The 12567-nt window shown below is 32.5% G+C and overlaps 2 protein-coding genes across 7 annotated transcripts in view; both read right to left on the bottom strand.

Moving 5' to 3' along the window:
• The window catches only part of LOC111696632 (ileal sodium/bile acid cotransporter), a 10362-nt gene extending 896 nt beyond the window's left edge, over positions 1–9466 (bottom strand). For 2 of the 5 annotated variants that reach the window (XM_023466303.1, XM_023466304.1), the window contains exons 1-15: positions 9037–9466; positions 8820–8913; positions 8471–8552; positions 7770–7850; positions 4952–5089; positions 4632–4803; positions 4315–4428; positions 3535–3594; positions 3093–3167; positions 2801–2906; positions 2231–2307; positions 1679–1799; positions 1490–1545; positions 1040–1163; positions 299–503 (exon numbers count right to left, since the gene is read on the bottom strand). In XM_023466303.1, coding sequence (XP_023322071.1) covers positions 347–503; positions 1040–1163; positions 1490–1545; positions 1679–1799; positions 2231–2307; positions 2801–2906; positions 3093–3167; positions 3535–3594; positions 4315–4428; positions 4632–4803; positions 4952–5089; positions 7770–7850; positions 8471–8552; positions 8820–8913; positions 9037–9067 — 1488 coding nt within the window. In that variant the 5' untranslated portion in view covers positions 9068–9466 and the 3' untranslated portion in view covers positions 299–346. Of the gene's footprint in view, positions 1–278; positions 504–1039; positions 1164–1489; positions 1546–1678; positions 1800–2230; positions 2308–2800; positions 2907–3092; positions 3168–3534; positions 3595–4314; positions 4429–4631; positions 4804–4951; positions 5090–7769; positions 7851–8470; positions 8553–8819; positions 8914–9036 lie in introns of all 5 variants that reach the window. The other 3 variants (XR_002764121.1, XM_023466302.1, XM_023466305.1) reach the window with 3 other exon arrangements.
• A 741-nt stretch (positions 9467–10207) lies between these two features.
• LOC111696634 (caspase-1) overlaps positions 10208–12567 on the bottom strand; it is a 7227-nt gene continuing 4867 nt past the window's right edge. For both annotated transcript variants that reach the window (XM_023466308.1, XM_023466307.1), the window contains 5 exons: positions 12398–12466; positions 11624–11711; positions 11161–11272; positions 10865–10944; positions 10208–10470 (listed from right to left, as the gene is read on the bottom strand). In XM_023466308.1, the coding sequence (XP_023322076.1) occupies positions 10418–10470; positions 10865–10944; positions 11161–11272; positions 11624–11711; positions 12398–12466 (402 nt within the window). In that variant the 3' untranslated portion in view covers positions 10208–10417. The remainder of the gene's footprint in view (positions 10471–10864; positions 10945–11160; positions 11273–11623; positions 11712–12397; positions 12467–12567) is intronic.

The raw sequence follows: 12567 nt of genomic DNA, 5'->3' as shown, positions 1-12567 counted from the left end.
ATTTAGGTCATTAGAGGTCGTAAGAGGTCATTAGAAGGTCAAACACTGGATTTGTTGCTGCTACTGGATTTCCTGGGTTCCCAGCTTTCGTTTGATATGCATTAAGCCATAGTTGAAATATTTTCTATTTGTGGAGGTCATTAGAGGTCATTAGAGGTCATTAGAGGTCATTATAGTTCAATTTTATTTTATTATAGGAATTTCGAACCCTAGTTAGGCGTGCACCCAAAAAATTGGAAGATTTGAACCAAAAATGAAGGCAGGGCCCCCCCCCCTACATCAAATGTGCCAACTCCACCATCCCCTTTATGTTAAAATGACTAAAACGTCTGAAGCCGTCTTGAAGTTATGCTTTAATATTCTGATTTGAATCTTCTTTACTCTTGATGATGCTTGGTTCCAATCCCTTCTCTCCCATGAGACTCTGAGTAGTTTCAAACCCGTCCTTATTCATCTCCTCTAGTTCAACTTCTCTGAGCAAAGGGCAGTACATGGAGCGCAACCTGTCAATAAAATCTTATTTAGGTGTTTCAGTAGCAAACTTGTAGTAAAGAAGAGCAGCTAGAATTAAAGTAACCTACATAGTACCAATAGTAAAAAAGAGCAGTAAAGTAACCTACTTGTAGTGAAGAAGAGCAGCTAGTAAGTAACTTACTTGTAGTAAAGAAGAGCAGCCAGAAGTAAAGTAACCTACTTGTATTAAAGAGGAGTATATAGAAGTACAGTAGCTTACTTGTATTAAAGAGGAGCAGCTAGTTTGCAACTTACTTGTGGAAAAGAAGAGTAAATAGAAGTTTATTAACCTACTTTCAAAGAAGAGTAGCTAGAAGTAAAGTTTATAGCCTACTTGTATTAAAAAAGAACAGCCAGCTAGCAACTTACTTGTAGTAAAAAAGAGTAGCTAGAAGTAAAGTAACCTACTTGTAGTGTAGAAGAGTTTAGTGTAAAGTAGCATGCTTGTGGTAAAGAAGATCTGCTAGAAGTTAAGTAACCTACTTGAAGTAAAAAAAGAGCAGCTGCTAAAAGCTACGCAACTTACTTGTAGTAAAGAAGAGCAGCTAGAAGTGGGAAGGGAGTAAGGGTTGCAACTGCTACAGGAACTACAGCAGCAAGATCTCCAGCCGGATGGTCCAGGGTAAACCACAGCATAAAGATTGCCATTCCTTTATTCAATCAATTAATCAATCAAAACAAAAATTTTAATATTATCTTTTACAGATTTTTTCATTAATAAACGAAAGATATGTTTGGTCATTTGAAATTCACCAACTTCTTTTGACAAAACAAGATTAAAAGATTCAGTAAAAACAAGAGATAAAATAAAAAGTCGGCTTCATTAATGAAGCGGGGAGTAGTTGTACTAGGTACGGATAGTTAAACTACTTCTCTCTACAAGTGTGCACAGAGTGGTTCAATTAGCCATATATCAAGTTAAAATATTTCATGCTTTTCTTTAAAGCCACCTTTTTGGCTAAAAATAAATTTTTACCTGTGTTTTGAATTCCAGTTTCGACAGCAATGGCGATTATGTCTTTTCTCTCCCTTCTACATTTGCAAATATTTAAAATAATGGTTAAAAATACATGTCCTTCATACAAAAATCTAATCTGTCCGATTAGAAAATTAACCAGTGAAAGAAACTAATGGTTCATTTCTTGGATAAGTTATATTCACGATCCTGCAGAGCTTTGAGAAGAGACAACCGAAACCGAAGCCAAGCCAGGGTAAACCAAACCCAACCAAAGCAATCCTCCAGCTGATCAACTGGATCATGAAGAACTGGGACCAAATACCGCAAACTAAAATATTTGAAAACCTACTATTAAGATTGAATGAAAAATATATGGGTTTATATTTATAAAAGATTTAAGAATTAAAAATTGGACATCAAAAGCCAAGTTTTTTAAAAAGACGAGTAAAAGACACGTACATTTAGGGAAAGACTTTGGAGACGGTTTTGATATTTTTTTTAGGGTTACGCATAAAGGACGAGACTACAGAGACAACTGCACAGATTCCATACTGTTCGTTTTCTTGTATTGTAGTGTATGTATCCTATGGCTAGGTTGTAAACTTTTTTTTTTGTTATTTCATTTGATAAGTCATTCCACTGGAAGAATACATTCATGACAGAAAACTTAATTTCAACTTGGAATCGTCAGGTTTTAAGTTTACATCGTCCTTGCAGTCTCATCCTTTGTAGGATAACCCTGTATTATATAAAATTTACCTAGAATGAAAACGATAAGGAACAGAGCCATTGGTTTCATTATCTTCACCATGAAGGCAGAGACACGTGGCAAAAACCTGACATTGTATTTACAAATAATTTCAAAATTAATCATTTTTACGATTGTTTTTAATTGATAGTTGATTTTCCCCCTTAGATTAATAATAAACTTAAGAAAGCAATTAAAAAAAATTACGTCAAAATAACCGTTATGGGTTTAAACAAATCTGTCTTGAAACACTGAATTCAAAAATATTGAAATTCCACATCCGTCAACAAATCTGGCCTTTGATAATAGTCGTTAAAATATGGAGAAAACCCCAATGGGCATTGGACAGTATCCAGCAGTTCTAAACGCAACTTATAAATTATGATAGAAATGTTTTGCTAAAAAAATTGGTTTTTCATAGATAAGCAAATTACAAAATGAAAGTTGCTTCTAATTTTTAACATAATTTTTGCTGGTTCAAAAAAGAATCAGTTAAATTGTTATAATCTTGAACTATTAAAAACAAGATTTCGATTTATCCTTTAAAAAATTCAGTAAGATAAAATAGGTTTACTAATTACCTCTTGATTGCTATTCCTATGGTTAGTGGTACAATCAGCATAATACCGTAGGTTAAAATCTTGCTGTACGGTACAACAATATCCGTGTCTTCGATGATAACCTCGCCTGGGATAAAATCAAGTTAAAACTAAACCTTCAAGGGTTTATATTTTCTGGAATAAAATACCCCCCCACACTCCTATTTTCCCTGTTTAATTTGGGGAAAATTTTCAAAGTTGACATGCAATTGTTTAATTTTTATATTTATATAAAATACTCATTATAATATTTTTATTAAAATAGTCATATTACCAAGCGCAAACATCCAGATAGGCATCATGAAGAAAGCAGAGAAGGTGGAAACAGCCGTCATTGTCACAGACAAATCTAATTTATAAATTTTTTAAAATACTTCTTAAAGATTTTAAAAATCTGAACCAAGACTTGAAGCACAGAATTTTGTATTCCATCTTTAACAATTATTTTTAAGTATAATTTATTTAAAAATGAAAAAAGGTGTTTTCACAGATCTGCATTAATCATAATAATAATCACTGCCAATCCTTCAATCTGAGATTTCAGACTTGAGTTCCCTTCCGTTTAAGTTCCAATGAATTAACCAAATTAAGAGCTAAGTGTAAATTCAGGGGTGGGAGAAAAGACTATGGCGGTCTGACATCCACCCTTCTGTACACTCTCAGATTCCTAAACCTAAAACCTAAAACCTCTTGACAAAGTTAAATATCAATAATACCTAGGTTTCCTCCGAACATAACTGTCCAGATATTGGATGCACCCCCTCCAGGACTGCAACCTGGACATAAAAACTATTATTTAAAGGGACTGTACGCGTAATTTCACGTCACCAATCTAAAGATGTCCTATTCGCTACGGTACACTTGAAACATTTATTTACTTGTTTTACTTGAAGTCTTGAATCACTGATAGGGACATTGTAGATGCAATAAATAATGTAGAAGATAAAGTAGTTTATAAGTAATGTATTATACGCAAGTCACTTGAGTAGAGAACCCACAATTTTTAATAAAATTTTAAATAACGATCTCTAATTCATTTTTGAATAGTCAAAATAATAAGGGTACCGATGTAATTAGAACATACCACTCTATAAATGGAAGGTCAAGTTTACATACATACCCTCCAAGTAAGAAACAGTGTGATAAGTAAAGACAACCAGTTTAGTAAAAAAGAAATTCTAGTGTCACAAACGTAACAATTTAACAACCGTCAGCTGTACCCGCTGCCCTGGGTTACTTTTGGTAATCTTCCAATAAATCGGCTCAAGACATCCTACAGTTTAAAAATAGTTCTGATAAATATGCCACCCATCCTTTTACCCAATTACAGGTAATGGTTAAACCGGTAAATAAATAATAATTATTTAATAACTGGGAACAATATTTCTTATTTAATTAAGCTCGTATAGTCAACACATGTGCATAAATATATATCCCCCGCAGTCCACACCCTCCCCCCCTTCCAAACCCTGTCCTGCAACAAATTATTTTAGTACCTGTAACAAAGAGACCGAGTCTCATTTCAGGCATATGACTAGGGAAAACATAGGTCAGCGCAAAAGCACACAGTGGCATGAACATGAATTGAGTCACAAACCCAATCCCAGGTCCTGATAAGAAAATGTCGTCACTTCGCTTTCTAGTGTCCTACGAATTCTAATTAACAGCAGTAAGTAAACAGACAATAATAAGAAATAAAAATTTTTTACTCTAAAGTTTATGTCTGTTACCAATGAATTGACAAATATTTCGGAATCGGTTGAGTTTACATTTTTATGAAGAAAAGATTTCAGATTGTATTTCAAAATCTTACCGATTGGTCTTTTAAGAACGCTCTTCATAACGTCTAGATCAAGTGCGCAGCCCATATTGATGTATGCGAACGAGATGAGAACAGCCACGGAGTAACCAAAGATTTTGCTCGCGGTCTTTTTTGCTATACTTCTAGTTACAGTAAGCCGTAGATCCTCAGGGGTTCCAACCTCCTGGAAAATATTTTTATAAACTTCGTGCATATTAAACATATGCCTCCCCTCATTCATTTTGCATATTTTCAAAAGGGAGTAAAAAAAGTTTTTTGAGAAAATATACACCCCTCACCCCTTTAAAAACATCTTTTAAATAAATTAATACCTGAACTGTTTTGTCTTTGGCAGTAACAACTTTAGCAGAGATCTTGCTAAACCCGAGGAAGGTGCCGGTCACATTGAAACTGATGTTGAAATCCTCCGGATATCCAGTAATATCCAGCTGAAGATAGCCAGACTCATCCTGTATCAGATTTGGCATCAGTATTTACTATTCAGAGAGCGAAACTTTTGTGGATAAACGATTAGCTTAAGCGACTGAACTCGATATCCACCGAATTGAGTGTAAATTCTACTGCAGTGTAGGTTGGAGACGATTCGATAAACCCTATACTCGATTCAAGACCTAAGATTAAGATTAAGAAACAAGATTCAACCTGCATTTATACTAATCTTGTTTTTCGTAAATGTTAAAACAGTTATTTATTCAAAATCTTCAAAACCACATAAATGAATATTCATTCTTACAAAAATCTTAAAACTCAAATGTTAAATCTTAAGATTACTTAATATCCAAAACTATGAATACTTTAAAAATAGAACCACGAGTTTTATCAAAAAATATTTAATCAATATTTGTTAAATTTTTGGCTTTTCTTAAAATTATTAATTTCTGAACGCTTTTTCAGAAAGAATGAGAAAAGAAAAGAAAAAACTTTATACTCTCTATGAAAATGTGCAAAACCTAATAGAGCACTTTTTGTAGACTAAGCTGCGTGTAAAGGTTGAGCATTTTAAGCATTCCGTTAAGAAACTAAATCTTCAGGGTGAATTGGTTGTAAAATGTACCCGTTCGTAAAGTGGGAGCACAAAGATAAAACTTTTTTGGACGAATCAGCTTTTTACTGGAAACCACATTGAGATATAACTCTTTAAAATCGGGAAAAGTTGTCCATTTCTGGGACAAATCAGGTATCTAGAGTTTAAGGTTGACCCGTCTAGAATTAGAGTTGTAAAGGGACAGTAAGCGTAATTTCAAGTAACCCTCCATGCAGAGATAACAAAAAGTGATTTGCAACGGTACACTTGGTGGTGAATCGAAAATATGAACTTGTTTTGTAAGATTACAGAGGTTTATTACTTCAAAACGGTCTGCATTGTTTAAAATGAAAATCCCCCACATTCAAATCCTATTTAGCTTAGATTGAAGTTTCAAGTCTGAATCAAGCTCACTCTCAAAGTATATTTGACTGTACTGAATGTGAAAAATTCTTAACTTTCCATTTATTAGGACAATATTTCAGTATAAATCGTTTTTCGCTAATGATTTAAATCGCTACTGTCTGAATGATTGAATGATTGATACAATTGATTGATCACAATACTTTAATTCCATATTTTTGCAAGCCCTCTGCTGTTCGAAACTATTAAGACTGTACTTCCTTATGGATTATCGATCTGTCATTAAAACTTTTCCGTCCTGGAAAATGTTATTAATTAGTATTTTTTACATTATTTAGCATAAATCGAAACCGGAACGCTAGCGGACTGACGGACTGATCTCGGAGCGGAACTTTTGTGCGAAAATATAACGGTAAAAATATATTTCCATGGGATCCGGCTGAGCCTGGCAGAATTTCGTCTATGTTACTGAATTTTATTTTTATTTTATACAGAGGGCGAAGGTCGTGAACATGGACCACATTGGACTGCAAAGGTTTAACCCAATTAAATCGAATTGAATTTCTCTACTTCTAGAAAATAAAAAAATAAATTCCGCAATATTAAGTCCATATTTTCCTCACAAAAATTCTTATTTATCCAATCCAAACTTACCCTACAAATGCGTTTTTATAAATATTTTTTTATAATCCAACACTAAATAAAGTTTATATGATTTAAAATCTGATTTCATTGAGTTCAATGTAAGAACCAATGCTTTCTTTTACTAATTCAGTATGAACTGAACTGGAACGCCTCTTGAACCTGCGGATAATTGAGACATATCCCACCGCAGCAAAGAAACGGCCGAGGAACCATGACTCCACAAGATATGATGAACATGATGCAGCCTCGATATTAACGAGGAACCATCAATGTTCCTCGATTTTATATTGTCCCTCTTTTATCCTATAACATGTAGCCAAAATATCAACGAGTAACAGTCAATGTTTCTCGTTATAAAGCTAACATATTTTTCTTTAACATAAAAAAGAAAACGCGCTCCCGTACATGTTTATGTGAAAAGTTATCGGTCGCATCTTCATAATTATTTTTTTCCTTTCTTTAATCCTTTATTATGTTGCCTCAATACTAATGAAGAACGGTCAATGTTCTTCATTATGAAGCCAACATCAATCTTCTCTAATAGAAAAAAGAGAGCTCGTCTCCGTGGCATGTTTTCGCGAAAGCATGAACTAAGTTAATTATAGCATTTTCTAATAATTGATAACACACACCGTGTCTATCGTATTGCTAAGGCACATTGTATACAAATATGCTATCCTATCGAATAAAATGTAGTTGTTTTATCGCTTGAACTGCTGATTCGTCAATACTCGATGTTAAATGTAACATCAAGTCTGATAAGAAAATAATGATAAAAAATGTATCCGGAACCTAATAGATTACTTCTTAATTAATGTATGTAAACGATATTATCGTAAAATAGTTTTTTCTGTTAAACCCATATAGACTAAGTTGTAATATATCCTCGATACGTAAATAAATATTTAGATCTTAAAAAGAAAATATGAAAATATTGGAAAAGGTTTCATTTAAAATAAATTAGGAATCAAATTGATTTTGTTTTTAGTTTAAAAAGAATTTGTAAATCTAATGGACGAGATCTACTCTTTGTTTTCCAGTTGTAAAAAATACAAAAAAAAACTTTCATTAGAATGTAATAAAAACACTATAAGAACCTGCTGTACTCCTGTTTTCGGATAGCTGAGTATTCCTATCCCAGGATCTTGATTCTTTAACTCCAACATATATTTCTCATCCTAAGATAGTTAAATTTATCTATTTATTTAAAAAATATCGTGGAATCCCCAGACCACCTTTGGTAGTCCAAAACCCGGTTCGTCCGGAACTCTCCTGTAGTTCTCCCAATAGTCCAATCGAAAATGCATTTAAGCACCTTGGAGAATTGCTCAAAGAAAAAGGGACAATTTTGTTCAATAAAATATTTTCACTATTTTATAACATATAAAATTTAATTGACTAAATAGTTTGATACCATAATGACGTTTGTTAAAGAGATACAGAGTGTCCCACGAAACATGACAGTTGGTAAATAGTTATATCTTCTTCCATAATTAGTTTAGTTGCTTGATACTAAAGAGAATTTAAAAAAATAATATATGGCAATCATATTATAATAAAATTAATAAAATAGATTTAAGGAAAAGATGTTTTTAACGAAATAAACTGAAAAATTCTTGAATATTTAATACAATATATGGAAGAAGATGTTCAACTATTCGCCAACTGTCATGTTTCGTTGGACACCATATCTGTGTTTATTAAAAAGGTTTATTCCAACTACTCCGGGAAAAAATATTCTAAAGCACTTTGTTTGAAAATGTTACACAATATACAATATACATAATACATATATTACCTCAAGTTGAGGGCAGTCGAAGCAGAGAACATCAAAGGTTTGACTGGTTTCCTCTCGTAGTTTGTTTTCCCCATTACCAAGACTGTTTATATATATAGTATTTTATTATTTTTTTTAAAAGATTTGATCGTAAAATTCGTTAAAATTCCAAAAATTATGATTATAGGAAATCTTGAATCTTAAAGGAAAACCCGCCATGGCCATTTTTCATCAAACTTTAGCAGAAAAATAAACAAAATTTTTTTTTGTAAGTTTTAAATTTCAGTAAATCTTTAAGATGTGTTCCTGACCTGTATCCGGATTTGAGGGGACCCGGATCCATTACAGGATCCGCATTGAATAAACCTACCTAGGAACGGAGAAGTTAAGGTTCCATGAAGCCAAGTTTTCAGCTCCTTGAACTACAGCAAGGAACAGAGGAATGAGCATACAGCAATACAAAACTTCAAAATAAAAAAATATCAAACAAATAGTCAGGTGTTAAATCAACAGTCGAAAACAAATTTTAATAATTTTTCAAGATTTGGAAAAAAAATCACAAAGGAAATAAATGATGATTAAATTACCAAGTATATGTAACGGATAGAGAGGACACATGTTCTCTGAAATATATATATTATATATAAATATGTTTTACTAGTCTATCAATCAATCAATAACTTTTTTCGTAAATCACAGTTTTTAATACAAGTATAAGTATGGAATATAAAAATAAATATTAGTATCGAGTATTACGGTAGAAAATAGTAAATCAAATTTTATATAAAAAACATACTTTGTATATTTTAATATGCGTAATGCACATTGCTCAATTTATCTGGAAAGTTTGATTCTTCGAGTAGAAAATGTTTGTAAATATAGAAAAGCTACTTCACAACTAAGTTTTCATCATTTTTAGTATTCAATATTGAGATCATAAAATATAAATAAAGCTCGCCTACAGTGTATTTTATAGATGTTTGTTTTTGTAAAAAGTATATTATTCGTAGGAAGAAAGTGTAATGATCAAAATTATTGTTATATTCCACGGGTTTTCTTTCAATATTTTCACAATATTTTTGATTATTACACTTACTTCCAACACTTAGTAATATTATACCACATTCTTGGAGGATTTGAATAAATTCCCAGAATTAAATTGTTAATTAACTTACATTAACCTGAAAGGACCTCACTGATCTCCAGTAATTTGGAATAAATTGTGTAATAATATTGAGATAAATAGTGCTAACTTTGCACCTGTATTGCACCTGTATTCTGTTAATCAATAAGGGACAGGAAAATGCTTATTTTTTTCTTCATCAGGGGCGTAGAAAGGGGACTCATGGGGGGAGGGGAGGGGGCGGCAAAACATGTTTCATATATTTCCTTTATACTGTTGATCAATATGATTTAGGCTTAAAGAAAAATGTTTTTGGTTAATTTTTTTTAAATAAGGAATTTTTTAGTGTCATAATTTTGATAATAAATTAACAATAGGTTTAGTTTCCAGAATTGAATGAATTATCTATCTATCAATTTACATTGAATAATTCTTTTTATTCGCATCCATTTTGTGAAATAATCATATATTACTACACGAAATGGGTATGAATATTAAGAGTTATTGCTGGTTCGGTTACGTAGTAAATCCAATGAGAATGTGGTATAGTAGATGCTCGTCTTTCATAATACAGATAAAAGATCGGAGAATAAACTGAATAAAACTAAGGAAATCAGGTCATACAAATTAATTGCCCATTGAAATAAAATAAATATAAGTTTAATCAATTTTTCTAAGATATCTTTAGCTGTGTTATAAATTCCGTGCCGCCTACATGAAGCCTCTAAAAGACTCCAAACGCCACAATCAAACTCCCATCATCCCTCCTTCAAGCCTTCATCAAGCCTTAATCAAGCCTTCGTCAAGCCTTCGTCAAGCCTTCGTCAAGCCTTCGTCAAGCCTCGTCAAGCCTCTTGAACTCCAGGGTTAAAGTAAAGCTTTTTTGTAAAATGGTAAACTGAACAAATATTTCCATTTTCCATAATTTTATTCAGTTTCAATTACTATAACCATTTCATCTATATTTTTACTTTGCTTTTCTATTAGATGGTTTGTTTTTTTGTTTGTTGTATCCGATAAACATCAAAACACGGCCACACTGTTTTGTGGGACCTCACATGACCCCAGGGAAGGTTTATGGATAGTCATAATTTAAAAAATTTGCCTTAAAAATATCGATAGTCTACAAAATAATCGATTAATCCCCGAATTTCTTTTTTAATTGTTTGAAAATTTAAGAAGAGAAAATTCCGCAGATAGAGCAACAATTTTAAGTTAAAATCGAAAATGGAAGCCTAGTATTGGAAAATTAACCAAAAACAAAGTTTGATCATTCTAATAGAAATATTTTCCTCTGTACTCAAATGATTGTTTTGTTCCAATCTCACTCTCATAACATCTTAACCTTCTAGCGACTAGGTCCAACATATCCCTATTTTTAAATTTCATTATTAATTTCCGTTCGTCTATTTTTATGAGCATCATAGGGGTGTGCACTGTACAGTTTTTCATAATTATTTTTGTTGACTAGGAAAAAGAGAAAAATTGGACTCCATAAGGTCATTTTTCCATTATTTTTGAAAATGGGGGGGGGAAGCTTTTTAAAGGGGGGGGAGAAACTACACACCCCTGCTTGCTCCTCTTGTACCTGATATCTGCAGTAAAAGCCCTATCCATGAAAATCTGAACAAGACTCTCAATAAACCAGGTTCCTCGGTATATATCCCGGTTAGCCACGTAGCCAGGTAGAGTAGAAAAGGCTACAATTATTATTATTATTATTAATAAAATCTTTCGATGTAAGAAAATATTACTTTAGCTTTGCCTAAAGAATCCATTTTTTCTCCAAAAAAACAGAGACGTAAAAAATATTTTGGATCAAAACGACCACCTACTTTAATAACTATTATTTCATATTTACATTTTACATAACGTATGACCAACTTTGATAAGCACTCTTAGAACCGATTTAATCTACTGCCGGTTCAAATTTAAATCATACATTCAAAGTTAAAGACTTAGGGACCAAACTAAGGCTTTGAATCGGTGATTCAAGGTAGGTAGTTCAGCGACCTCTCCAATTTATTAAATTTGGTCCCTGGTTTTTTTACCTATAAGAATATCCTCAATAGATGGATCCTTCTGCTGTGGACTGATTGGTATAGCATCAGTCTCTACTCGATTTACAGCAACCGTTCTCTGAAATCAATTGGGCTATAACCGATTAATAATAGATAGATCTGAGCTGGAAACTTTAGAATGTGATATCCTTAATCCCGATCTGTTAATTAATCTGGAGATTAAATTCATGAGGACAACAAGCAATATTTAATCTGGAGATTAAGAAAAAGAGTGGATCAAGCATTAATCCCGATATCCACTATTCTAAAGTTCCCAGCTCTGAAAGGAAACCTGACATGGAACTCCCATAACAAACTTTAGAAAAAAACTATAGAGGTCTCTGGATATTTCGTAAGGAACGGATGGGGATTAATTCTCCGAGGTTTAAAGGAACAGAACGGTTGTAGGAAAACTTAATCTCACTTCTTTATTAAATGGTGCGGAAAATTTCAATTTCCCGGTTTCTAATACGCCACTCTGATTGGCTGAATTTTACACTCTTTTCTAGATACAAACTTAAAATCAAATTAATCTTGAGATTAATAAAAAGAAGAGATCATGGCATTGATTTCAATATACGCCATTCTGAAGTTTTCAGCTCAGATCGATTAATGATTTGTGTTAAGGCTTTAAGTATCAAATATCTATCAAGGCCTGATTCTTAAGAATTAAAGGCCGACTGCGATTATTTTAATTATCATTATCATTATTATAATCATCATCATTATTTTAATTAAGTTTGAATTAGCATTGCAGTTATTTACCTGAGGTACGCTACCTGGGTCAGAACTATCTCCACGGCAAGCTTGCAATATGAAAAACTTAGGCTTACCCTGAATATATTCTTAATGAAACACAAAATCAGAGGAAAATATATAGATATATTTAAAGGATTAATATTTTGATAACTTCGGGGGGGGGGGGGGGGGTTTTT

Source organism: Eurytemora carolleeae, unplaced genomic scaffold (assembly GCF_000591075.1).
Source record: "Eurytemora carolleeae unplaced genomic scaffold, Eaff_2.0 scaffold99, whole genome shotgun sequence".
Lineage (NCBI taxonomy): Eukaryota > Metazoa > Arthropoda > Copepoda > Calanoida > Temoridae > Eurytemora > Eurytemora carolleeae.
Note: the sequence above shows the minus strand (reverse complement) of the source record. Positions and strands in the feature narration are given on the sequence as shown.